Raw genomic sequence first — 26,818 nt, 5'->3', positions numbered from 1 at the left:
GTCCTTGTTTGTGCCAAGTGTCCTTCCACCCCTTTGTCTGTTAGAAAAAGCTAGCAGTCCTGCAGCCCCCCCAAGCCTTATTAATTGAGGGCATAACAGGATTTCAGAGCTGTCTTCTATAGTAAATGGGGCTGACAATACTTGCTGCAGGAGTTGACATATCCCTGCCCCCAACAAAGCCTACAGGTTTGCTGGACAAAGACAGTTATTCTGCTGTTTTAGTTCAGATATCCTGGATATGGTGATACCTGAATACAGGTTTGACTTCTTGAAGGCAGTAAAATTTCCTTCTGGATTGACTCAGTAGTGATTTACATTTAATAGCTGCACAGTAAATGTGTTTGCTGAGTGAAGGTGAATTTGGTGTCATGCCAGTTTGTTTTGGCAGATGAACAGTGGAAACTAGTACCAGGTGAATTGTGTAACGAGAGGATTTTCTTCCAGTGTCAAGCTGCTGTCTGCTGACTAGAAATGTTTTCCGTATTGTGAGCAGATGTTTGGTTCAACACAAGAAGTAGATACCTTAAACTCTTCTCCAGTGGCAGGAGATGTTTGTGGGAGCCGCAGGAGAGTCTGTGAGAGAAGTGTACTCCATCAAAAGATATGAGGGATATGCCAGGCAGGTATCTGTTTGGTTTTAGGATTGGGACACAAGTAGCTTTGCTTAGTAGGAGCCTAACTAAGGCATAAGAACTAGCAAACAAAAGGTCTGTCTAAGCAGGTAGCCTGGCTGTGACACTAGCCAGGAGCAGACACTTAGTGCAGAACATGCATGCAAGCTAAACCCTGCTGACTTGTACAGTCAAGATGAAGCACAGCGGCTGTCCCTTCTGCTGTTTAGCTGCAAGCTCAGTATTTTATCTGGCTCATGAGAAGCTGAAAAAAATGCTGTCAGTGTGGCTGAAAGGAATAAAAAACATTGTTTCCTGCATTCTCTGTAGAAAATGCACAATTTCCTTACTGCAACTGTGTCTAGGGAAACTAAGGATGTCAATTCTGGTACCCTCCTCAGAGGAATGCTTGACTCATCTGTATGAGCTATTGGGCCGAAGGGGAGGGTCAAGACATGCAGCTAAAGCTGTTGGGAAGTTACCTTTCCAGCAGCAGTTCTCTGCAGGGCACCTGTATGAATGCCTGCGATGCTCTGGAGCCCTGCACACTAAGCCTGGAGCAATAACGAAGTGCCTGATGTGCAGATCAAAGCTGGCTTTTCTGAGATGCGGCTTAATCTACTTTATCATCAATATGTGAGTATAATTTTCGTTATCTTAAAAGGAAATTTAAGCAAACAGGTGAGTCAACATGGGCTTGTCTATTCTGAAGAATATCTACTGCAACGTAAGCCCAGGACAGGCGCTCTCAAGCATCAGTGGTGTAGGTGGGTTTGATCTGGTTTGGCTCTTGGTAGAGGTGAGTTTCTCAGACCTCATGTTGGTGTGGGCCAGCAGAGCTGGGACACCAGTCTGTGATGGAGTTGCTGCATGCTCTCCTGTGACTCCTGGCGAGCTACCTGATCCATGTGTGCCTCTGTTCCCATGTGTGGAATGGAGGCCTGCTCCTTCCCTCCTCCTGCCTCTTGCCTGCACAAGTTCAGAGCCCCTCAAAACAGAGCATGTCAAGGTGAGGGCTCTCAACTGCAACTACAGCTGCAAGGTGCTAGGTGTTATAAATTACACCACCAGGAGAAGAGGGGCTGGTTTGTGTTTTATCACTTGCAGAGCTCTATTTAGATGATTAAAAAAAAAAACAAAAAACCTTTCATGTAACAGCAAGTGTTGCTGATACGGATCGATGAGGTCTTTGTATAAGAGTGAGATTAATTAGCTGGTGGAGCAGATCAGAGAGGTGTGCTAGAGCCTCTTAAGAAAGACCAGGCAGTTTGATTTTTGTTGTTGTTGTTTGATGCAGTTACATAAGTTATTGTGCTTGGGGTTAGATGCATCCCACAGCACAGACTGTGCAGGTTGTTTTGGCAGTACTTGCTGCACATACCCTGCTACCCACTTTCCCAATGGTCCTCTGAATGTTGGTGTGTATGTAGCCATGGCAGGAAGCTCTGCATGTCCTCTGTGACTGGTGAAATATGGTGTACTCACGTGGGCTGGAGGACAGGTGTAGAAAGGCAGCCTTTGGCAGAGCTACTTCTCCTTCCTCTTCCCTGTTGCTTCCTACCAGCAGTATCCCATACCTTATCCCTTCTGCCAGCAGCACGGTGGGCAACATGAAACCCCTGCAGTGAGCTAAGCATGGGAAGGAAGTGTGTTCCTCTTGCGTGGCCCACCACATCCATGTCCTCCAGCTCTTTCTCAGTGGAGCGTTGCGGACAAGTACAGAGGCTCGCTTCAAAGAGCAGCCTTCTGTTTTAAGCTCTGGATGGTGGTGCAGCAGTTTCCTTGGAGGGTGTTAAATCATTTCTTTGCTACAGGGGTGATGTGAGAGTAATACTAAGCAGACTCTGCAGTAGCACCATATGGATTGCTTTTGCCCTTGAATGGGAATGGGATTCTGTTTTTAATCAAGTATAATTCAGCATCAGCCTCAGTAAATAGCAGGATGTATCAGTGCATTGCAAAGTTTTTCATGTCTAATTTTTCAATGGGCTTCTAGTAAGTTGGTATTAACCTGCTGGAGCTGTAAGGTTTCCAGAAGGGAATGCAGTAAAAGGCATCTTTTTTTAAAAGGACCAAGGAACAATCTCTCTTTTTCTAGCACTCCTATCTCTGTTCCCTCTTGGTCTTCACTGGCTGTTAATCTAGGCAGACAGTTCCCCAGGTGTTTGCTTCTGAATGAAAAGGAAAGCCTATTTAGTCTCCGAATAGCCTGCGGTATCTAGAAATGAGGAGCATTTATGAAATGAGTTGCGTGTTGCAAAAAAAGCTGGCTTGTCCCACCGAAGGCACCCAAGGGTCTGAACAGAAAGGAATTATGTGCTCAGTGGGGCTTTGCTAACGAGCAGTGATGGAGCAGGGAGGCAGAGCGGCAGGAGATCTGCAGAGAGCCCAGGCAGGGCTGTGTGCTGCACTCACAGACAGGAGCCAGCTGGCCCAGCAGCAGAGATCCTCCTCAAAATCTGCCATTTCTCCAGCCCCATCTACTGTACCACAGCCACTGAAGATTCACCCCTGCCTGAACACCGCTTTGCAATATAAGTGCTGTAAGATCTCTAAGCCACAGGACAGTTTACAGCCGTGATGCTCCAGGACCTCTGCCCTGCCCCATACCTTCCCAAGCGACTGGGTACAGCTGAGCAGTGAGATCCTCTCAGGGACAATGTACATGCTAACAGCAGTGATGATGCTTGGAGTGCTGGCTTTCTGTAAGAGTTTTTTTTTGTAGTTACTGAAGTTGTATGGCTCTGACAATTGCAAGCTTAATTCTGCAGGGACACTGACCCTGGTTCAGAGGCATGTAAGCCTATGCTTTCTTTTAATTCACAGAGATGATGTTCACAAACAAGCTGTTCATTCCCTGGACAGTCAGCACCCAGAGTGTTTGCAGGCTCAGAGGTGTCTGGATGGCAGAGTTCCACCAGGCAGCTGTGTCAGCCTCTTGGCATTAAAGACATGCTGTCTTGTTGTCTAGGGCCAAGGTGAGAAACCATGTTTGTGGTGCTGATGAAGTTATGGGAGAGGTGGGTGCAGACTGCCTTGAAACTGCTGAAAGAATGTGAGTAATCCAGGTGTGCCACTGGAGAGGCTTTCAGAGAATCCATCGTGGGACAAGGTCTGCCATAAGGACGAGCTGCAAGGTCACGGGCAGCTTTTCATGAAGCTGTGGGTGCTTTTCTTCTGCCCCTGTTGGGAAGGTGTGAAAGCAGGAGAAGCAGGCAGCCCCAGCACAGCACACCCCACATCCTTGTTGCTCTGAGAAACATTACGTTGTAATGAAGAAACAAAACAAAGCCCTGAAAAGCCAGATTTTCAAGACCCTTCATTTTGGGTAGTTGTTTCATATGGGCTTGAATTTGAACACCCAAGCACAGGTTCATCCCAGCTGCTATAGGCAGTAGGTGCAGCATGCCTGCTAGAGGCTCTGTCTGGAATCAAGAGACAGAGGAAGATGGTCCTTTCCCAACTGTTGCTCAAACCTTGAGTGCTCTGAATCCTTCTCTGAGGTTGTATCTCTCCACCACATAGCATCAGCCTTCAACAGGCTTTTCTTAGGTGCCTGTGCTCTATGCCCAAAGTCAGGAGACAGTCTAGACTTTTAGGCATGATTTCCCTTGTCTCTGAGCACCCTGGTGCTCTAGGGTTTGACTTAAGTCCAACTTCAGATGTGCCTGGTCAGACTTTCTAACCCAAGTTGTGATGGAAATGTAGTACATGCGCCTCACCTGTCATACCTGCTTCATTCACGGGGTGGCTGTGAGGTTTAGCAAACAAGTATTTCTAAAGCGCTTTGGGATCTTTGCCTAGAGGATGCTCTAGAAATCCACGGGATTGTTATTCAGATGCAAATAGGCCTTGAAATACTGTCACATTTCCACCGAAGTGAAGGATTGGTCTAATAAATCCGAATTTAACGGAGCACTGCACAATCAGACTTTCTCCTAAGGGCTCTGTAATAGCTTACATTGTTTCATTTTCATTATGAAGAGGTATCGATCTATTCTTTGAATCTGATCTGTCAGCACAGAAAGTGCAGAGCATCTTGGAGCCCAGGGAAGTTGTTCCAGTGAGCTGCTCTCCTCTGCTTTTAGAGAAAAATCCTTTCCAGGCAAAAGCAACAAGTGGAGCCATTTTGACAGTTTATCAAAGCAGCTTCAGTAAAGTGCTCTGCTTTGGCTGGCTCAGCATCGATTTTAACCTTGGGAGGCATGCAGACAGGTACATTTGCATGGGAATGAGTGTTTTTCGGCTGTTGATGTCCACCTTGTGTGTGGCACATGGGGCCTGGGAGGGAAGCACCTATGGGATGGTCCTTCCCAAGGCTGCGTGCATCCAGCACCCACATCCCCATGGCTGGACGGCGTGGATCTCAGGGCAGTCTTGCCAGGGCTGACATTGCCTGTTTTGTGACTGTTTCTGTAATGTCGTAAGGAAAAAAAAAACCAAACAAACCCAATGCCTTGTTATGGCCAGTCTCTTTGAGCAGCACAGAGTAGCTGAAAATTCCCTCTGGAAGGCATGGAGGCAGCTTAGGGGTCCCCATTTCTCCATGGAGAGAACTAAGGGGCGGTCATGGGTTGGTTTAAAAGAAAATCCCCAAACCCTCATAGAGCAAGTTTAGGTGTGGTGATACAGATATTTTGTTTATGTTCCTTTAATGCACATTTGGGGGTTGGTTTATGTTGAAAGTGCTTTTCCTTCTTTACTGTGCCTGACACAGCCCTGCTCCTGTTTGCTAGTGGCTGTGTCACAATGTGTCCTTAGTCCCAAATACCGGACGAGTGTTTTGTTTCTGGGACCACTGGTCCTGGCTTCCAGTGACATGCAATAGCAATTCTAACAAAGCTGCCTTTCCTAAGCTGCTCTTATGTCTGCAGAGGGAAGGAACTTGCTTCCAGATGCTTCAGGTGGTGAAATTAGAGGGTTAATTTGTGCTGGTGATTGTGTTTGACTGACTGTGGCTGTCACCTGCTCCCCTTGGGTGGCTCCATGGGTTGTGTGGTTGTCCCTTCTGTACAGTCATTAGCAGTCTGGAGGGTATCATTAGTAGTAGGCTTTTATTTCTGAGATGCTTAGCTCTCCCTCTGGAGTTCTGTGGGGATAACACCATCTTTTCCTCTGCGTGTTGTGCTGGAAATGCAGATCACGCTGGTTTAACAAGTACCTTTCCTGCAAGACAGCTGTCCCTGGGCTCCTTTCGCAGTGTGTGGCAGTGGTACTTGTGTCACTGCAGGCACGTCCTGCCGCTTGGCCAGTCAGCCTTTGGCCAGCCCTGCTGAATTAATTGTTCCCTGCCCTTCTCCCTGCAATTGTGTTATCTGCAAGAGATCTGGACTTGCAGCAGAAATTGGTGGCTTGGGAAGTTTTTCTGCGCTTAGTGGTGTTAATGTCGTGCAGATGAGCAGTCCTGCTTCCTTTCTGCAGCTCTCAAGCCAGGTTTTTTCTATTGCCTACAAGTGGACTTTGGGGAATCTTTTATTCTTTGTTCTGCAGCCTGGTGTTGTACTGAACTGTACCAGTGGCAAGGCACAGCACAGAAGAGGATAAGACCGTGCATTTTGAAGCCTGAAGCCCATTTTGGATAGCTGTACAGGGGAGGATGCCCACAGTGGCTGGCAGACTGGGACTTTAAGAATTGTGCTTCTTCAGAGCAGAAAAGGGATTTCAGGTTGCCTTCATCAGGTTAGCAGCTCCACACCAAATCACTTCTTGGCAGACATGAGCTCTTGCTCTTACAATTTTTGTAGCTGTGATGGAGCCTTGTTCACTTACACCAGCTGGTTCTCGGTGCACAATTCCTGTCCCCTGCCCTTCTCCCTTCATGGCTATTGCCTCTGCAACAAGGCAGCTAGACAGGGGAGAGGATCTGCAGATAGCATAAGTCTTTTGAGCCAGCTGGCACAAGACTTTCACCCAAGCAGCATGGCGTGTGGGTTGGACACTGCTCCCATCACTGCCACTCATGACCTGGCCAGCCACTTCTCTGTGCCAATCTCCTTCCCATCCCAGTTTGTTGTTATTTGTACCGTGTGCCAAGTTTGCAGAAGTGCCTGGCTGACACTGCATTGCAAAGCCCTGGGATGTGTCAGGCGCACTTCTGAAAGTGCAGCCTGTGCTCCTCTGCCCTGCAGGCACTTGTGCTAATTTCCTCCTCTGAGCAGTCGAGGTCGGAGACTGTCACTGTCCCCAGTGCTCACATCAAGCACACAGTGATTCTGGTCTGGGAGGCGCAAATGTTCATTGACCCCGGTGTTCGATGGCTTTGATTTTTGTAAAGGATGTGTTTCTTATTTCTTTGTTCAAAGTTTATATTCCTCCTGTGCCTAACAGCCATCAGTGCCCAGACCTGCTGGGTACCAGGCTGAGATGGGCACTGAACAAACACAGAGCATCTGGCAAATGGCATGTGTTTTTCCTCTACTTTTATTGGATTGCGCAAAGGCAGGAAATGTGTTTTACAAGATAAATAGTTATTTGATATGGGAATTGGTTTGTGGTTTTGTTTTGGTTTTTTTACTTTCCTGTATGGAAGAAATAATAAAAAGCCTAGAGTACCTGCTTGCCTAGTGTAACTCAGTTTTCACAGACTTAGCTCCAGGGATGTGCTTGTATGGCCCATATATATTTGTGGCCTGTAATTTTTTTAGACGCATTGGGAATCTTAGCCCTGTGGTATCAGGCATGATACCAGACACCTGCATGAAAGGCAGCTCATCAGCTCCTGAAGGGAAAATTCACTCCCCCCTCACTTTTTTTTTTCCCCGCTCTCCCTATATTACCATAATGAAATGTCAGCTTGCCATCAGCTTTGCTGTGGAGCAGATGTCTCCTCATAATTACTGTTGTTGCAAGGTTTTCAGTGTTTTTCCTGACTGTCTAGCCGGGCTGTTACAGCGTTAACTGGCTCACATCACAGCATGGCCACGCAGTTGCTGCACATCTGGAAGAGGATGTAAGTGCCAGTGCTCTCCAGTGAGCTTGTGTCTGCTGGGTCTCCAGATCAGCTCTTTAATGTGCTAAGGACAACATCCCCTGGCAGTGCTTTAAACTAAGGAGAGAGAGGTCTTTGCAGAAGAAGTATCTGCAGGTGTGACTTCCCCTCCCCAGACATGGCCTGCTGGAAAGTTGGCTTGAAAAGAGCAGAACAGTTACGTGAAGTTTGTTCTTTCTTGGTCCTAAAACACGAGCTGGGATGCTCTGTAGGGTAGGCTGCCTTTGTGGCAATGTGTTGACCAGGTTTGTAAAGCAGGAAAGGGTTAGAAGAACAGCATTTTCCCCCACCCAACTGTGTATTTCTGAAGAGATATGAAAAATCTTCATGGGGAGGTATAAAAACAAACATGCTGCATTTGCAAGAAGGAAATGTGAAAATGGTGGTTGGGGCTGGGGGAGGAGGGAGGATGAGGGGTCCTGTTCCCCTGGGAAGGGCGGTAGAGATTTAGAGGACTTCTGTTCAGTAAAGTCTCCTGGGTTTTCTACAGTTCTGCTTTTGGGGGGTCATTTTGTGTTCTGAAACTTCTTCTTTTGATTTTTAAACTTGTTCTCCAAGTTCCTGAGAAGTCAGCGACTTTCCTACAACTCCCTGCTGCCGCTTCACCCTGCACAGAAATGGCTTTCTTACAACTGCAATATTGCTTCCCAGATAGCTTGTAATGAGAGGGATTTTTGTTTGCTTTCAGTGCATCTCACCCTCCAAGCTCTTTGCAAGGGTTTCTTTCATTTTCAATGTACAAGCATTTCAGCTGGTGCTTACAGTTGGCCTCGTGGAGCCCGGACAGAATTTGCAGAGCAAAGGGCCACGTGTAGGAGTGTTGTCCCAAAGATGGGTTCTTCACCTGGTCTGCAAGAACCAATTCCACACTGAGTTGAGATACTTGCTTTATTCCATTTCTGCACAGAGATGGATGCTAGGTGGTAATTCCACAAAGCTAGCACACACCACTATCCTTGTCTCACATATTTATACAATTAAACAAAGTCACTATGCCTACTGTTAACACCTACTTGTTAGTCACTGGTTGTTTATACTTTCACTTCAATTTAAAGACATAGCTCCCTTTATAATCACTATGCATGCTCAGTGGGTAGGGGTCTCCCTTTGGAGGTGGGTAGCTCTTCCAACAGAGGTGTGGTTTTCGTATTATAATTAACTGGTTCACTTAGGGGAACCTAATTAGTGGATCTTGCTGACTAGTAAAAGAGGAGTAAAGGGGAGTTTTGACACTCAAGGATATATGTTCATTGTTTTAGAGATCTCTTGGCCTTCTGCTCCTCATTATAGATATCCTGGTGCCTATTATCTTTAGTACATTCCTTCAACAATCAGTCATCAGGAGCAGCCTTTGCCCTGAAGGACTGTGTGGCAGAGGTTTGGCCATGGCTCTGGGCACAAAAGTGGTTGGAATGGCTGGCAGCTTTGGGGATTTGGGGTGATAGAGAACAAGCTGAGGTTGTTTCTCTGGGCCCCATTGCAAAGCATGGCTAGAGAGAGAGCACTTTTTCATCTGCGCTGGCACCAACCAGCTAGTGATTGCTCCCGGTCAGAGTTATCTTTTGAGTTGGAAATACCCACTGATTTCTGAGCTGTTGGCTGGACTTGGCACTCAGCGGCTAGTTGTCTTATTTTGCCTAAATATCTCCTCTGGGCTTGTTTCATTCTGCCTGTGGTTCTGCCCCTTTTGATTAGCTTTATGGCACTGCAGTTTCAAAATAAATTAAAAATTAACCTCTTTATTTGGATCCCATAAACCTTTAATAGATCAAGTTTCCCAATCCATCAGCTGGTCTGATGAGGTCAAGCAAATTTGCAAGACTTGAGTGTTTACCTTCTCTAGCAGCTCTACTTGGTCCCGCTGGTTGGACTGTTTCTGGGTTCGTGCCTGTTCTTTGCATAATTACTGGTGACAGATGTATTTGAGTGTTGTACTCTGGAGTACGTCCAGTGAGGTACCAAAAAGGAATGGCTATAGGAAATGGCACTTCAGCTACATTATACTGCATATCCAGCAGCAGCTTTGAGTGATGTGCCTGAGCGTGCACCTTTTATTTTCATCCTCCTGGAAAGGTTTGCCCTGGGTCTGTTTGCTGCTGTGACAGACCATGCTCCTGGTTTTGTTTGGCTTTTTGGTTTTTTTGGTTTTTTGTCTTTTTTTTTTTTTTAGTGCACTACCAGAAGATCATTCACCGGGACATCAAGCCTTCCAACTTACTCTTAGGAGATGATGGGCATGTCAAAATTGCTGATTTTGGCGTCAGCAATCAATTTGAAGGGAATGATGCCCAGCTTTCCAGTACGGCAGGGACACCAGCCTTCATGGCACCAGAGGCCATTTCAGACACTGGCAAAAGTTTCAGTGGAAAGGTAGGTCTTTGCTCACAGCTGATGTCTCCTGGGGCCCCCAGGCATGGCACAAAGAGCAGCATGACACCCGCATCCTTTGAGTGTTGCCCACCCAGGGACTGGGGCGGTTATTGAATAAAACCAAAGCTCTAATTCTATGTTCAGTCCAGGCAAAACTTGTATTGGTTGTTCTGTGCAGCAGGCAGACAGACTTTGCTGTGGACCCCTGCCCAGACAGGAGCCATGTTAGAGCCCTTTCCCCTCCCAAAGGGAAAGGAGGAAACTCTTGATTCCCTTCCAAAATAATCAAGAGAGACAGGGGGCTGCTGGGCACCAAGGTCATGTCTTGATCCCCTGAAAGCGAGGGGTACTGCCAAGTGCTGTGATGCAGGTGTGGGGATAGGGTCTAGTGGTTTTTTTTTTTCCTGGAAGAAGACTTTTGAGGTTCAGCTCCTTTTTGATGTTCAGCCTTGAATGGTGTCATCCCCTGTAAAAAGGGGCTGCGCTCCACAGCAAGGACAAGGGTGGCAGTGTCTGGCCTAGCACAGTCTCTTTCCCCAGGCATGCTACAGATGCCTTTAGGAGCCCAACTTCAGAGAGACTCTGCACAATAAAATAGAAAATATTAAATGCATACAAATAATGTTCTGTGAGTCAGTGGGAAAATCCAGCTCATTCAGACCATCTCTGTGTTGCATCTCATTTACTGCCTGTACATGCTTTCTTTCAGGCACTTGATGTGTGGGCCATGGGAATTACCCTGTACTGCTTTGTTTACGGGAAGGTAAGCTGGCTTTCAGATGCTGGAGCCCTGCATGGGAGTGTTTGCCTGCCTGGCTTTTGACTCATTCCTTTCCAAATAAAGGCAAATATTAGAAACAAAGACCTACATTCTGCAAGCTCCCATTTTCCTAAATCACCCTGTGGATGAGAAGGGACTGATGTTGTGATCTGTGGAAAGGATGGTTTCTCGAGTTGGGCCCTGTACTCAGAGCAGTTGTTCCTGCTACAAACCGAGAGCAGCATCAGTAGCACCAGCAACGGTTTGTCGGGGGGTTATCCATATTGCTTGTATTTAGAAACAAGCCAGATAGAGCATGGAGAGAGGCATAGGTTTGATCGCAAGCTACTGCAGCACTTTAGCAATCCAGATTACAGAAAGCTCTGTCTGCCAGAGCTGAGCTGGGCCAGATGGAGTCCACTTTGGCAGAGCCAGCTCTTCAGAGCTGCCTTCTGCAAACTCCATATCCTGTCATGGCTTTTCCCTCTCCTGTGGCCAGAAGTCCCTCGTCCCACCCATGCTCTCCCAGGGTGAGCAGTACAGCAGGTACATGCAGTCTGTGTGTGCAGGTATGTTACCTGAACCTCCTGTCCAAGCATGGACCACTGCAGATCCCACCACACAGGCATAAGGTATCCAGCTCAGGGGTAAGAAGTGGCTGGGGAAGATGGCAGAGGCAGAACTATCTCCATTGCTGGTGTGGTATTGCAGAGTTAAGTCAGGATGGAAAATATTCTCTGACCTGTGTCTGTAATGATGTCTCATTTGGGGACAAATCGTCAAGTGATGGAGTATAAGCTTGATTTTATATTCTGGTATAATCTTACAGTGATACTACTTTCCTATGTGGCAAGCACTGGGGGAAAGAAAGAGGGAATATAAAGACAAATACAGACATTTGTCTGTTCCATGTGACCCTGTACAGTAAATATTGTACATCTTGTACCTATTTGTTTCATAATTTAATCTGGCCAGGTAGGCTGGGACAGGGCCCACTAGCAGCCCACAGCCTACTAAAACAAGTGTACCTGCTCCTTCAGTTTTGATGCAGATGTTCACAGGGCCTGTGAATATGCTGCTCCTGCATCTCCCACAGTATTCACTGTGGCTTGGTTAACCTCCTGTCAGTCCTGCCTGCCCTGCTAAGTAGGAAGAGCCAGAATCTAGGTCTAAATTAATCTAGTGTAAAAAGTTGTGCTGGAGAAAAATATGCTTTGAATCCATATATCTGAGTTTACAGTGGAAAACCAGGTCCTTTAATAGTAATACCTAGCTCCAAATGATGCTTGTCACAGAGTGACCTCAAAGCAGTGATACAAGCCAGGCGATATCAGTATATCCATTTTGCAGGTAGAAAACGTGGAGCAGAGAAAAGGAAAATGAGTAGTTCATGGTCACCTGGTAGGCTGGATGGAATGGGGTATCCCAGTCCAGTTCTGTATTCCTTAGGTCCTTCTGCTGTTCTTCTGCATTTATTATTTAATAAGGAATAAATCAATTTATTGTGTGTGGGAAGATCTTATTTATTTCCATCTCCGTGTAAAATCAAGAGTGCACAGAGATTATACTTCTGTTATGTGAATGACAAACACCTAAGCAGTGCCAAGATCTCTGACAACTGGAAAATCATTTGTTTGTTTTACAGTGCCCTTTTATAGATGAATATATTCTGGGTCTTCATAACAGGATCAAGAACAAACCTGTAGAGTTCTCAGAAGAGTAAGTAAACTTTAGTCAGCTACTGTAAAATAAAGTTTAGTCTTCAGGGTTATTCACTGTGCAGCATAAATGCCAGTAAGTCACTATGGAGGGACAGACAAGGGTGGGTGAGGTGCTTTGCGTTCTCCTGGGTCCTTCATGTGGGTTTTGGGCTGATGTTGTTGTCGAGGCATTACAGCTGCCTCTGCTGTGCCTGTGTCCACATTGTACAGATAAGGACTAAAGGAAATAGCTCTTGAAATCTTTGGAAGGGGAGGGGTTTCAGTATGGGTCTAGGGAGTTCTATTGACCAGCTACTTGACCCTGGAGATGCTGGAAGCATAGTTTGGTTGGGGTTTTGTGTTTCTCCTGTGTGGTAGCCACCGGAATGATTCAATGTATTAGTTTTCAAAAGCAGTGTGGTTTATAGACCTCGGTCTCAGTCTAAGTAAGCACATGCTACTTCTGTGGACTTACCTTGGAGCTGGGGGAAGTGTCTGATGGAAGGTGGCTTGTCCTGAGATGTACAATCACAGCTTGGTGCATCCCCACTCCTCGGTCTCCTCCAACACACTCCAGGAAAATATGGGTTTGTCTTGTGTGCTGGCAGACTGGGGCTAGTTTTGAAAAAAACCCAGAAATTAATTTACCCATTTGATATTGAGAGGCTGCCCCCCCTCCCCACTTTGGCCAGTGAAGAAAACCTATGTTGGGCACCATCGGAGCTGCGTGGTGGAGACTACTGGGTTGTGTTAGGTGGGACGGCCGGCTGCACAGTCACGGTGCATCCTCTAACCCACAGCAGTGCACTCAGTGGTGATGGGGGACAAGCCAAGGCCACTTGCCTGCCATTTGAGCAGTGGGAAGTTCAGCATTGAGGCACCGAGCGGTGAGTGTCTGTGGTCTTGTCAGATGAGCCTGGCTGGAGATGATCACACTTGATGTGTGCTCAGTCTGCCACCAAGCCACCATGCCTTTCCCTTCATGTATTGGCCACTCCTCGGTATTTCCTCCATCTCCAGGCCACTGGTGACTTTCTGTTGGTGATTAATTTGTTTTTCCTGGTTGCTGTCAGATGAAGTAGCCAAAGCTGGACTCCTTATCTGCCTTCCCAAATCAGCACAGTAGTCAGGCAAAGAATTTTTGACCTTCTTGACCCAATCGTTCATTCTAATAAAAAATTAAAATAAATTACTTGATTTAAAACACACATGAAGAAATTAAACTCTAATGAAAAGTACATCTGGTATTAGAGAGGAAGGGAGGGATGTTGTCAGCCTCCAATATGTGCATGTATCCACCATCTATTACATGAATTATTTGTGAGATGCTCACTGAATTTTTAGACACCTACAGCGAAGGGCCAGACCTCTGCCTTGGCAGTCCCAGGCTTCCTTCTGAGTCTGCAGAAAGCAATGGGTACTTGGGCTGTTCTATTTCAGACATCTGCTTTAGATGGGATGACTCATGCCCCAGGTTCCATGGGCTGTATTAATTGCCTCTCCATTGACCTTGAAGCACAGCCACCGCAGATAACTCAGAGCGAGCCATCTCTGCTCAGGCTGGTGGAGGCCACACCGAGGACTGTGTGGAGCACACCTCCCAAGGACCTGCGGTCGCAAGGTCAGGCCACTTGTTTGATGGCAAACATGGGCCCCCGTTGTGGGTATGGAGCAACTCTGGCAAGCCAGCCCTGTGCTGTTGGTGAGGTTTTACAGTTAACCAGGCTTCAGGCATTAAGAGCACAAAGGCTGGTCATGCCACATTGCCGTGTTCCCAGCAGTTGCTCTGTGGTCGGGGCAGAGCTTTGTCTTGACAGCACTGCAAAAAAAAAAAAAAAAAAAAAAGTAGTTTGTTTCCCTGGCATGGTCTCTCTGCTTGCTTGGGTCCTGGCAAAATGCCCATCCTCTCTCAGCCATCATATATTTGGGTTAGCAGTCAGCTTACAAGTGACTGTTCCCATCTGTCTCTGCAGTAAGTTATTAACATTTAATGGGCTAACTGGGTTGTGCTAAGAACCTTTTCTTCATTCAGACACTTCCTTCAACAATAATTCAGCTGCATGATTTATTTGGCTTTCTTAGTGACCTGCTCTCCCAGTCTAAAAAAAGCTGCACCCCTTGTTAGGTTGTTGGAGGAGCAGAGAGTTACTGGGTGTTGACAGCTGTCTAAACTACATCTATTTGTTGGATAAAGGCAGTAACTGAGACATACATAAAGCTGGAATTCACTGGACTGGATCCACCCTGACCTCCCACAGAATTAGCACCTCGCTACAGTTAGGAATATTTTGGTTTCAATTTATTTCACCATGGCTACAAAAGACACATTCCTGTTTGTAGACAGTCCATGGAAACTCATTGCCTGTTTCCTGATGACCTTTAGGACAGAGGTGGAGCTGACTGTACCAGCATCACTGTCCCTTCCCTTCCCTTAGAGACGCTGGGATAAATATTTATCATTCTGGAGTTCTTATTCATGTCAGTGAGTGCTTGGCATGACACGAGGTAAATGGGGTTAGCTTACACCCTGATGATCCTGGCATGACTAAAAGCAAGCTGGAGAAGTTTCTGTCCGTAAATGTATTGAGAGCAAGGAGCTCTGCATAGTCCCTCCTGGTGAAGAGCTGAAGTCCAGGACAATGTTCTCTGACCTGCGGGCACCCTGTAAATTGATCTATGGTGCTGGCAGCCCTCCCAAATGGGTGCTGAGCTCTGTGATGCTTGGCATTTTCCCAAGAGCTGTTACAGGACTATGACTGTGAGAAATTCCAGATAGCACAGGCTTTTCAGATGAAAAATGCCATCAGACACAGCATGTACCATGGCAGAACGGACAGAAGGAAAAACAGAGACAGGGTGATGCGGTCTGTTACCTGGCTATGACCCACCTGAAACTTTGTGATCCTGTTTACAGAGCTTTTCCTTATGACATTAATCCTATGTTGTGTAGAAATCAACCTGGTGCCCAGAAACGTTAGGTGATTATATATTCTATTTCTTGTATTTTAAATAAAGCCGCTGCCAGTTTGGCACAGATCTGATATTAAGTATTTTAAAAACACCATCTCACCTGCATCTCAGAGTGGTCCCCCCTTAGGAGTCTCTTTATTCTGACCTGCTAAATGCACTGTCACTCCCCATAGCTGGTCCTCTGTGCCTGGAGCTCATCTCAAGAGCAGCACAGTTCTTCCCACTCCCACCTAAATTGTTACCTGCAGTGCAGCCTGGGCAGTGGGAAGTCCCTGAGGACTCATCCTGACATTCCCCTTGTCTGGGCCATGTTGCCTGTGTACTGCAGACCCTTGATGCAACTCCGAAAGTGTTCTGACTTTTTAAACTGAACCCCCTTTCCTGCCCCCTCCCACTGAATGAGCAGTGTTTCCTTGTGGTTGTTTGTTAAAGATCCCATAACCAAAGTCCACATAAAGTATTCATAAATTATTAAACAGCAGCTCTGTTTTCATCAGACTAAAATATCCCTTACTGTGATATGGTCTTCACTTAGGTTTGTGATAGTTTATTCCCTCCTCTGCTTGGGGAGGGCGCAGAGGAGTTGGGCACAGCACCTTGTCCTCATCAGTGTTTTCAATCTGAAATCCAGCCCTGCAGGGGAGTGACATTTTATGCTGCCAAATCCCATCTTCATGCAGAAATGCAGCTCCTCGAAAGTCATTTGTGATACAGACTTTCAGCTGCCTAATACAATTCTGTCATACATTGGCATTTTATTTCAGTAGCACTTTGATCATGTAGGTCAAGTGTGTTTTAAAGATGTTGCCTGCATCATTAGCAACAGAAGTCATTGAAGCCTTTGGTCTAGAGAGACAGACTGCAGAACCAAGGGCTCCATGTGAATAGGATGCCTTCTGGGTTCAGGCAGATGCATTTCTCTTTTAGTCATGTCTGTTCATTCCCTCATTTTGTTACCCCAAGGCTGATCTATGCAGGTAGGAAATACCGAGTTACCAAACTGGCTGCCATCAGCGTTCATGGAAGCAGTTCAATTAACACAACCTGCAAGCTTAGCTGGGAACTTGAATGTTGAATGGGAATGTTTTGTCCAGTACATGGTTGCTCATGATGCAGGCTTGGCAAATCAGGTTGTGCCCTTCTTGTCTCACAGAGCCCAGCTCCAGTTCTGCTCTCAATAACTTTTTGTTTTTCCAGAATCTGTCCTCTGAAATTCTTCTATAATGTGTTGTCTTTAAAAATGTCCTTAGATCTATTCACCTGATCCATTGTGCTGCATTTTGAGAGTGTGCAGCTGTGTTAGTGGGCAGAACAGGGTGACCAAACCCTGTAGCAGTGATTGTGATGCCTGAGAAGGAACCAAGCCAACTAGACCTTCCTTTCTCAAGCCGGGTTTGCAGAGAAAATACCTTCTGAGAGGAGCAGATTCTCTACGGAGTAACCGCAGTAAGGACTATGCATTCCTTGAGCACTTACAATTCCCTTGTTAACTGTATACTGCTATTTTCTTTACTTAGAACACAGATAAGTGAAGAGCTCAAGGAACTGATCCTACGCATGCTCGATAAAAATCCAGAAACAAGGATAACAGTCCCTGAAATTAAGGTAAATTGGATATTGATATCATAGTCTTTTGTCTCAGCTGATTTTATTGTTTGGTACCTTCTAATGAGGCAGAGCCGTTCCTGGTGTTTGTTTTGGGAGCTTTCTCTGGCACACCACCTCAGAAGGGGAGAGTGCTCATTTTGCAACAGGTAACAGCTCTGTTGCTGGTGCCTGTTGGGGAATATTGACAAAAGCTTTCTTGTTTACTTATTTAAATTAAAATTACTCAAAAGCTGGCTGATACTCGGCAAACCCCTGGGAGAATTGACATTCCCATGGGGACTGCTAGCTGCAGAGCCTGCGCTGTCAGTATTGGACCTGTTACTGGGGCTGGAAGTGCGTTCCTCTGGTGCTTGTGTGGTCAATGGCCTCAAGGCAGCACATTGGTTTCTATCAGCTTTACTTGGGGGATGCTCATTAACACAGGGACTAGGATTGGTAGAGCATAATGCTTCACAAGGCTTGGCTTCGTTCTGTTTTTGCATGGGCTTTCTCTCCTCTACCTCCTCTACCGAGGCCTTGGACCTGCTGGAGGCTCTCAAGATTTCCAGAAAGACCCATCAGCACCCTCTGTGGGGCACACAACTCTTCTTCGCTTTGTCTCAGGCCAACACTAGCCAAATCTGACAGTAGGAAGGTTGAACTTTGAGAAGAAATGTGACATTGCTTCCCTCCATGCCCAGGAGGTCACAGCTGGTGATGGTGGGAAGTGCTTTGGACCTGTGTTAAGTGATTTCACTTGGCAGCTCTTGCAGGCACTTCATGTGGAAACCTGAGCCCTGTAAGAACCCTGGGGAGAAGAGCAGAGCGGGGTGCTTGATCTTCTTATCCCTGGCCATGCACTGAAGATGCTTGATGTGCTTGAAGACTTGTGTTTGAAGCTGAAAGACCATGTGTCTCTTGCGCCAGGCTGGGCTCTGGGTGCAGCCCAGGGCCTTGAGCACTGCTTTTCTCATATTCTCAACCAAGGAAACCATCCCATGAGAGGCAATAGAGAAAGGGCAGCTTTCTTCTGTTGTTCCCCCAGGAAAGATGATGGCTAAGCAGCTTCTTGGCAGAGGTGGCTGTGGAGTGACTGCCACCATCACTGTGAAGGCCCTCAGGCCAGAGGAGTCCATACCAGAGAGTACAGAAGAGCCTGATGCGTGCAGCTGATGCAATCCAGACAAGGAGATGACACACTTCCTCTGTATTTGCATTGACAGACTAATCTAAAGGAGCTTCTTTGCTCTGAAGTAGCATACAGCTGGCCGCATAGCATCGGGGCTCCAGCCTTGGCTTCTTGCATAGTCAGACATTTCTAAGTGCTATTCCGGGCCTCCTTCTCCTCTCTGGGTTCCTTCCATTTTGTTTCCCCCTGTTTTCACACTCCCCTCCTCTTCCTTTTTCATGTTCCTTACTTGTAAGATAAAATCCTGACATGGCTGCAAATGTTCTTGTGCTGGTGAGCATTAGCTCCATGCTGCTTCTTGTATGTGATCATTTATAGTTAATAAATCTTTGATGTCAGCATTGAAAATAAACATGGCAAAAGCTGGAAGGAGGCAGTAAAATTATATAAAGGGGGTTAGGCTGGACAAATATCTTAACTGCTCTGCCAGGTGGGTTTGGAATTGCTGTTCACTATGAAAATAAATCAAGCAAATCATTTTGTATGAGGAACATTGAACATAGGGCTAGGCAGTCCTCTCCCTAGTTGAAATGTTCACAAGCCCCAGGTAGACTGTAGGGTTTAGTGCCCTAGTTTCACTTAAGGCTGGATGTGGTGATTATAAGCACAATTAATGATCTTTGGAATGTAACTTAATTAAGTGCCGTAAAGAAGCTCATTGCTAAGCCCTTGGAGAACATTCTGCACACCTGCATCCAACTCATTGGAATGGCAGTAGGCAGTAAGCATCCATCTTAATTAAACTCCTTGCCCTGGAGGGTGAGGCAGGCCTTTCTAGCACCAACACTGGAGGATGCTCTCCCATCCAGTCCTGGATGTATGTAGCAGAGAGCCTTGCCCCTGTCCTGCTGTCAGCTCCCTTCCACAGCAGCATGGCAGCATCAGGGAGGGATGGTGGGAAACTACCTCCTTCCTCATTTGTGTGGCTGTGTAGAGGTTTACATGGTGTCCAGGTGGCAAAATGTGTTATTTTGCTATTTATGTAGGCAGGAGGCCATTGCAGTAGCACGAGTCCTCAGTACTCAGGCCCAAGTACTCCCTTTTAAGCACCTAAACCCTTGTTTGTGCAGATGCGTAAATGATCTTGATTATCCCAGGTAGCAAGCATGTGTAACCCTAGATGAAATGTGTGCATATGAGAGAAAAAGATTAAAGGCTCTGGATAACTCAGATTTTCAAAGCGTTTCAAACTTGATTCAGAGGGTGCCAGGTTCCTCCAAGATGCCAGTCAGTGGCAATGGGTGTGACAGCACTTGGCATTAAGGGATGCCATCTGGCCAGGCACCAGATTGCAGCGATTTCCAAGGGAGCTTGTTGAGCTGCATCTGTGTAAGTGGAAAATGGAGCAGTACCAACAGGCAGCTTACCCCGTAATCAGTCCCGTGCCCCTGTTTCCATCTTGTCACCAACATCATTGTGCTCTGCTGCAGAAGGGAGACCTACAGCTGTCTCTGTGTTCCTCCCCATGCAGGTGCATCCGTGGCTAACCAAGGGTGGCGAGGAGCCCCTGCCGCTGGAGGAAGAGCACTGTACCGTGGTGGAGGTGACAGAGGAGGAGGTGAAGAACTCTGTGAAGACAATCCCAAGTTTGCCAGCTGTGGTACGTATAAACCACAACCACATCCTCTACATGGGTCAAGAGCATGATACTTTGCTGAAGCTCTCAGCTGGTGAAGGAGGTTTGGAGAGGATACACGTGTGCTCCTCGCATTAGAAACTTGGTCTTTCAACCCAGCGTGAACTTTCTGTGTCTCTGAGTACTGCAGCAGCCTGACTCTGCAGGGCCTGACCATGTGAGCAGTCCTGTTTATATCTGGCTGCTCTCATAAGAGCTGTAGGGTCACACCCTCAAAGTGTCTGTCATCAGACATCCCAGAACACCAGAAGCATCCCAAGTGTGTTTTGTTTCATTAATCTAGAGGTTGCAAGACACCTCATTTGGATCATCAAAATGAAGGCTCCAAACCTGGAGGTGGCCTGGTGAGAGAAGCAGGGAGAGGACATCTGCCAGTGGATTGTATAGTTGGCGCTTGCCTGCCAGCCGTAGGGGACCGCAAGTGGGTGTTCAGGGCTTTCTCAGCAGTTTGTGTGTAGCCAGCTGGAGGTCTGCTCTAAGTGATTACGATGATGCAGGTGCCCTTGGGGGTTCCTTGTACTGGGGAGAGGGTGCTGACCACAACGAGGACCTATTTTCAAAGCTCTTGTGGTGTGATGATAGACGCTTGCCCCGAAAGCCAGCTGGGGGAGTGAAAACCAGACCTTCCCCTTGACAGCAGGACCTTTGCATTTGAACCCACAGAAGTTGTCAGCACTCTGCACAGTGCCTGCCTGGGAGGATTGCCCAGGAGAGAGCTCTGGTACCTCTTTTTCATGGCCTTGCACCACCACAAGCGGCAGGCAGCGGTCAGCAGCGTCCGCTTCGCCTCTTGCCAGGAATGGTCTGCGTCCAGGGGTCTGAGTTCACTGCCCAAGGGAGTAGCCTTGACACTGCCTGGAACTCACACAGCTGTTCTGTGGGTTTCTCTAGTTTGTGCTCTAGCTGTAATTCTGTTAAATATCTGTTGAATTATTAAATAAGCTGTTGTTAGACTCCTTTGAACTAGCTTCAAGGGGGTGATATGTCCGTCCTGCTGTTCTCACTGGTCTGTTTTCCTTCCTCAAAGATCCTAGTGAAGGCCATGCTAAGAAAGCGCTCCTTTGGAAATCCATTCGAGGTTCAGACCAGGCGGGAGGAGAGGTCCATGTCTGCTCCAGGGAACTTACTGATGTATGTATATACAGCCTTGCCTGTCTCTGCTGCAGATGCAGAGTAAAGGTGTGGGGGGAGGATGAAGGAAGCAGTTCGCAAATCTTTTCCGTAGCATTTAAGGACAAAACTCCCTTCTAAATCAAATACTAATCTACCTCAAGTCTTCTAGGGTTAAAATACAATGCAATAAAGCAGTCTAAGTACTCTTTTTATAGATGCAGTTCTCTCTGTAAGATGAGTTTGGCCTAAACACATGTAAGGTGCTAAACTTGGGTCTGGTTTTTAACCTGTTAGTTTATAATACACCATGATCAAAGATCCATTAGAGATTGGTGAACTAAAATAAATTTAATTAGAGTCTAGCCTAGATATGTATTGGAGGGTTTAATTCTTGTCTCCTTAGGGACAACAGAAAAGGCACCAGATGAGCAATTTGCATGGTTTATAAGCTGGAAATGAGACAATGTGGTTTGTCTGTGGTCTGGGGCCCAAGTCTGGGCAGACACACCATGGAGATGCATGGGCAGACAGTGGAGAACACTTTGATGTTGCTCTTTCATTTGAGAAAGCATACAGTATTTTTTCACACACCCACTTGTGAAATGGTGGAACATATTGCAATGGAATGTTTTGGAGGCTGGAGATAAATGGCTAAATTGGGATTAAAAAGGCAGTAGACAAATTAATTACTACTAGATTTATCAAAATTTTTTTAAACACAATGGTCTTGGATATTTGGGGAGCCGGGGGTGGGAAGGATTTATCTGTTCTTTACTTGGCTCTTACTCTTTCTCCCTCATGTTGGTTATTGATCCCTTTCAGAGCCAGGCTTGTGGGCCATCAGTCCAGTAAGTAAGAGATGGACCATTAGCCTGACCTGAGACAATTATTTTCATGTTCTCACCCTGCAGAATCTGTAAGGCTGCAGTTCACAACAAAACTGTTGTCCCAGAATGATCCTTTTCCACCCCAAATCCCAGTACTATGCCTAGCAGACTCCCACGAGGGTGTGCTAAGAGTCTCACTGCACCTTTGACGATACAAATAGAGGAGTGTCTGTCTCAGGTATGTGGGGATTTAAGGGCTCAGCTCAATTAAGGATGATGATGCTCTAGGGCCCAACTGTGTATCAGAGACTTCAGTAAATGCTTCGCCTTTGAGTCCAGGACCAGTTAATATTAGACAACAGTTTAACAGTTAAACACCCCATAGACTGAGTGCTGCTGTGGGGACATATCTGAAGAGCATGGCAGTCACGGCTCCTTTGCCAGCTTAGCATAAGGGATTTGTCCTCGTTTGTTTCCCTTGGCTCATTGCCTTCCCAGTTAGTTATTGCTAATTTGACATATGTCCCTGCCCATATCTTCACTATCATTCCTGGTCACTGCATTGCATTGCTCTGAGATGGGAGAACTTCTACTAAATTTGAAGAAAAATGTATTGTATGCTTCTCGCTGTCCAGGGACAACTAATTCAGAGCAAGGCAGGATTTCTTCTTTTCAAGCTCTGCCTAAATTGATATTTCAAGGTGGTCTGCTGTTCTAGTACCTTGAGCCTGTTGCCAAAAGGGGCCTGTGTCCTTCCACCTTCATTTGAGATGCTTGAAAGCCCATGCCACTAACTAACCAAGTGGTGAGAAAGCTTCTCATCCCTGACACTGTGGCTGGTTCCTGCCTGGAGCCGCATGCTTTATTATCTGCTCAGAATAAGTAAAGTTCATTTGATCTGATGCAGCTGTGAAGTTTCTGATTAGCCACATTATCAATGCCTAATCCCTTTTTTAAATCTTTTTAGGCCTTCAAGATGAGCTGTAAGCCTCCATTTTTACTTTTATTTGTCTCCTTTCTAAAGTTGCTAGTCAAATTCTTCTCAGCTTGTACAAAACCAGCATCTTTCCCTGTCTCTACTCATTTCAGCCCCATGATTGCATTCAGACCCCTTGTATAGGACATCCTAAAAGGTTTTTGAAAACTGTGGATAATTTCCACTGTTGTGCTGCTGTGTCCAGTGTGCCCTTGGTTTGCAAGAACATGTCAGGTCAGGGATGGAGCTGCAGCTATGCTGGGCTGGCCTCTATCCAGCAATGTAAGCACTTAGAGATGCCCAAAAAGAATGTGAATGGTCTTTGAATATGCCAGTTCTCCACTGCACTAACTTCTGCACTTAATTTTTCAATCTCATGCCACCAGTGCCAATTTTTGGCAGTAACAATTGACTTTATGCTAAATTCATGCGCAGCTGGAGCTTTGAGAACCCATCTCGAAACCCTTCTGTTTAAAAGACAGACATTGGCTAGTTCTCTTCAACAGTAGCGTCATATAATAAACACTACAGCAGGGATGCTTTTTTAAGGCATGTGGATTATTATTTCAAACTTTGAAAAATGCAGTATAGCATTGTTGACTCTCATGAAAATTGCTTTAAATTTACATAGATTTGTTGAATATAATGACATTGATTTTTAAGTGAACCGAGTCTAAATGGGAATGTTCATTGTTCAGTGAGTTAATCTCTTGATCACAGTGTTGTTTCCACAGGGGCAAACAGAGCTAGATGCTAAGCCCATCCAGTTCTTAATTCATAGTGGGTTGTTCTCTAGTAAAACCACCCTTAATATACATATAAAATATAACATCAGCACAAATGTTATGGATAGCACTGTGTTAGTTAAAATAAGTTTTGAGTGAGTATGGGTTACTATAAATTTCTGGGACCTAGCAGGAACAGATAATACCGTCATAGCATAAAGGCTCGGCAGAGTTCCTGCATGTCAGGCACCATTTCCACCCCCATAGCTGGACAGGGGACCCCAAAAGTGGGACTTGCCAGAAGGGGCAGCACCTGCAGCCATTGCTGCTCTCTGGCTACGCTGCCGTCTGGTTGCCCACAAGGAGCTGAGAGAAAAACAAGCCGCAAGTTTCCAAGCTCTCCACCACAGAGTTTCTCCTCCCCAGTGGCAGTGTCTTTAGAGAGAGAGAAATCAGCTTTTGTAATATTGCATCTCCTAGTTATAGATAGAAAATAACTTGTTGTGTTTCTGTATAAGAAAAAAGAAAAGCAATTAGAAAACTCCAGTTTCACATTCAATATATTTAATTAGGCTGCATGTGAAATTGCCAGAGCCCCACTCACTGCTGCTTCAAGCTTCTTACATCTGTGCCCATACTGAAAATATATTTTGCAGGAAATCCTCTGACAGCTGAGTCTGCTTTCTGGTATTTGATGCCTAATTGATGGTTCTTAAAATGGATCTGTCCTTTAAGCTCACTCTTTGGGATTTGGAGAGGAGGAAACTAAATCATGTGATTGAATCTTTTTTTAATTTCTCCCTGCATTACCTATACACAGTGTGCTGGGCTCTGTTCTTGGAAACACTTCGTGCAGAAGCTGTATGTGCAGAAGTCTTTGCAAGAGCAGGAGGTCTTTCATGTTTGCCGCAGCCTTTGTTCCTTTAGAGGACACCATTAAGACACCAGTGATTTGAAATAAGTTCTTAAATTAGTACTAGGAGGAGAGAGGGCTTTCTTAGTGCTCCTTCAACCTGGAAGAAGCAAATCCTCTCCTGAGTGTTATTTATTGCTTTCTTTAATCGCACTGAAAAGTTGAAAAGGCAGCTGTTAAAATGGCAGGCTCATTCACCAGATAGAAGGGAACTAAAATGAAGATGCCCCCATTTAGCAATTCTTGTTTTGCGATGGCTGCCTCTCCCATGAGAGCACCTCTGCATGCCTAGAAGCCGTGTGTGAGTGCTGCCGGCTGTCACTTTACCTTGTCAGCTGCACAGCAGCCAGGGCCGGGTGTCCAGGCAGCACCGGATCCTGCTTTTTGGCACTGGATCTCCCAGAATATGCAATGATTCATCGAGCCTTGCAGATCCTGCAGACCATGGCCAAGTTCAAGCCTGTCATTAACAGTGGCTGCAGGAGCAACTGATCATTTCTAATTTTTCCAGTTGCAGAGTTATTTTTTTAAACCCAGCTGTTTAGCATTCACAGCTAAGTTCTGGGTTTCTGTTAGCAGTGTTTGCTACGTTTCTTCTGCCTGCTCCAGATTTCTCCTAATTGAGTCAGCACTAGCTTCACCACATTTTATTACTGTCATGTATTGCAACTACTACTTATCAAATTAATTGCTGTGTTTTGACAGACCCAATTTACTTTCCTATTATGGCTGCTATTACTATTGATGAAATGTGGTTGTCAGCTCCTGTACGGGGGATCAGTCTGTATTTAGAAAGCCTACCCTGCTTCCAGCCTTTCCAAAAAGAGAGCAAAAGAGCAGTCACTCCCCTTAGGGCCATACTGTCCACGTAGGCTAGGCACAAGGAAGCCAGGGGTGAGAGAGAAGTAAAAAAGTGGCTGACCCAGGTCTCCAAGCAGAAACAGCTTCTCCCAAAGCAGCCCAGAGGTACCTGCCTCGTGGGGACTTTATGCTGAGAAGGTCCCAGGGCTCAGTGCCGTAGGGCTGCTCAAAAATAGGCTGCAGAGATCCCCCTAGGGCAGCCAGGTTTACAGTGTCATTTTTGACAAGGGAATGGCTGCAGGTTGGGGTTAAATTTGCCAGATGTTTCCACTGAAGATGCTCCCTTCGTCTCTGCTAGTGCTTGGTGTCTGTCTCTCCAGTCCCAGGAAGATTTCAGGTCGGTAACACATAGATGCTATCAGAACAGAGTCAAATCCAACCAAAAGCCCTATCAATTTTCACTGCAAAGAGAGAACTGCATGTCTCATGGGAAGAGCGGTGCCCCACAGGGCAAGTAGGTATCCTTGTAGTCCATCTGAGGACCGAGGCACCCACTGTGGCACAGGATTTTCCTCTGGCAAAGACCTGCCATCATCAGCTGGACCCTCCGCTGAATGGCCCCATGCTCGTGTGGCTCTGCCGGCATTGAGCTCGGCTGCTGCACGCCCCGTTGCACATGGTGGTGTTGCCATGACCGTGATAGGACACAAAACCCCCAGAGGTGCCAAATTACATGGACCAGGAAAGCACAGCTGGACATCAGCAGTGCGCTGGAAGCAATTGGGAGCTTTCAGCAGTGGTAGGGGCTGGACTGGGTTAATACCAGTGCTACCAGTGCCCATCCTCATCTGTCCTTCAAGCTGCAAGTAAATGTGACTGATGCTCCGTCCTCCATTTCAGTGTTCTCGCTAGGCTTTTTAGGCACAGAAGTACAAGCTCCTTTGCCTGCTGCCATCATCTTCATGATCACTTTCTTCCTTTGTCTCATTGTTTTGCTCTCAGGGACAGACTCCTTTTAAACACATCTGTATATTTGCATCCATCTTTAAGGTAATTCAGTGTGTGCGTTTCCCCCGGGTGCTGTAGAAACATGTGTCCTCTCCTCAGCCTGTGTGATTTGTGTGGTAGTGAGAGCATTTGGCTCCATCCTTCCTTCCTGTAGGACCAATTTTACTGCAGTAATTCTGTGTGTGTGACACTAATGTTTATGTATGCTTTTTTTAATTATTATTATTTGTGGTTCTTTGGTGTTTCAGCCTTCTTTGGGGAAGGAGGGGTAAAAAAAGCCAGTTGGGTTTTATCAGTAACTGCTGCTCAGCCCCACATTCGCAGAGGGAATAGCTACAGAATTTGGGAAAGGCTGAGGTTTGTAATTTGGGCTCAGGTTTAATATTTAGTAATTATGCAAAAGAAATAGAGCCAGAGCCATCACTGCTCCAGCAGCTCTACCACTCCCCTGTGCTTTTGCCTCCGATGCTGCGCTGGGAGGGCTATGGGCTGACCAAAATTGTCCGCTCTGTGTGACTACCCACCCCACCTCAGCCAGGACTTCATTAAAACACAGTCATTTGTCTGACCAGTTGCACAGACCCTTCTAGGAAGCGGTCTGTCCAATTAATTCTGTTAAATAAAAAAATAACATTCAACACAAA

The 26,818-nt window shown here is 46.3% G+C and overlaps 1 protein-coding gene across 2 annotated transcripts in view; it reads left to right on the top strand.

The window, feature by feature from the left end:
- The window catches only part of CAMKK1 (calcium/calmodulin dependent protein kinase kinase 1), a 61,899-nt gene that overhangs the window by 32,129 nt on the left and 2,952 nt on the right, over window positions 1-26,818 (top strand). The window contains exons 9-15 of one of the 2 annotated variants that reach the window (XM_075719530.1): window positions 9,770-9,969; window positions 10,679-10,732; window positions 12,375-12,448; window positions 16,917-17,004; window positions 19,647-19,775; window positions 20,839-20,942; window positions 26,169-26,216. In XM_075719530.1, coding sequence (XP_075575645.1) covers window positions 9,770-9,969; window positions 10,679-10,732; window positions 12,375-12,448; window positions 16,917-17,004; window positions 19,647-19,775; window positions 20,839-20,942; window positions 26,169-26,216 — 697 coding nt within the window. The remainder of the gene's footprint in view (window positions 1-9,769; window positions 9,970-10,678; window positions 10,733-12,374; window positions 12,449-16,916; window positions 17,005-19,646; window positions 19,776-20,838; window positions 20,943-26,168; window positions 26,217-26,818) is intronic. The other variant, XM_009477611.2, reaches the window with a different exon arrangement.

Source organism: Pelecanus crispus, chromosome 12 (assembly GCF_030463565.1).
Source record: "Pelecanus crispus isolate bPelCri1 chromosome 12, bPelCri1.pri, whole genome shotgun sequence".
NCBI lineage: Eukaryota > Metazoa > Chordata > Aves > Pelecaniformes > Pelecanidae > Pelecanus > Pelecanus crispus.
Note: the sequence above shows the minus strand (reverse complement) of the source record. Positions and strands in the feature narration are given on the sequence as shown.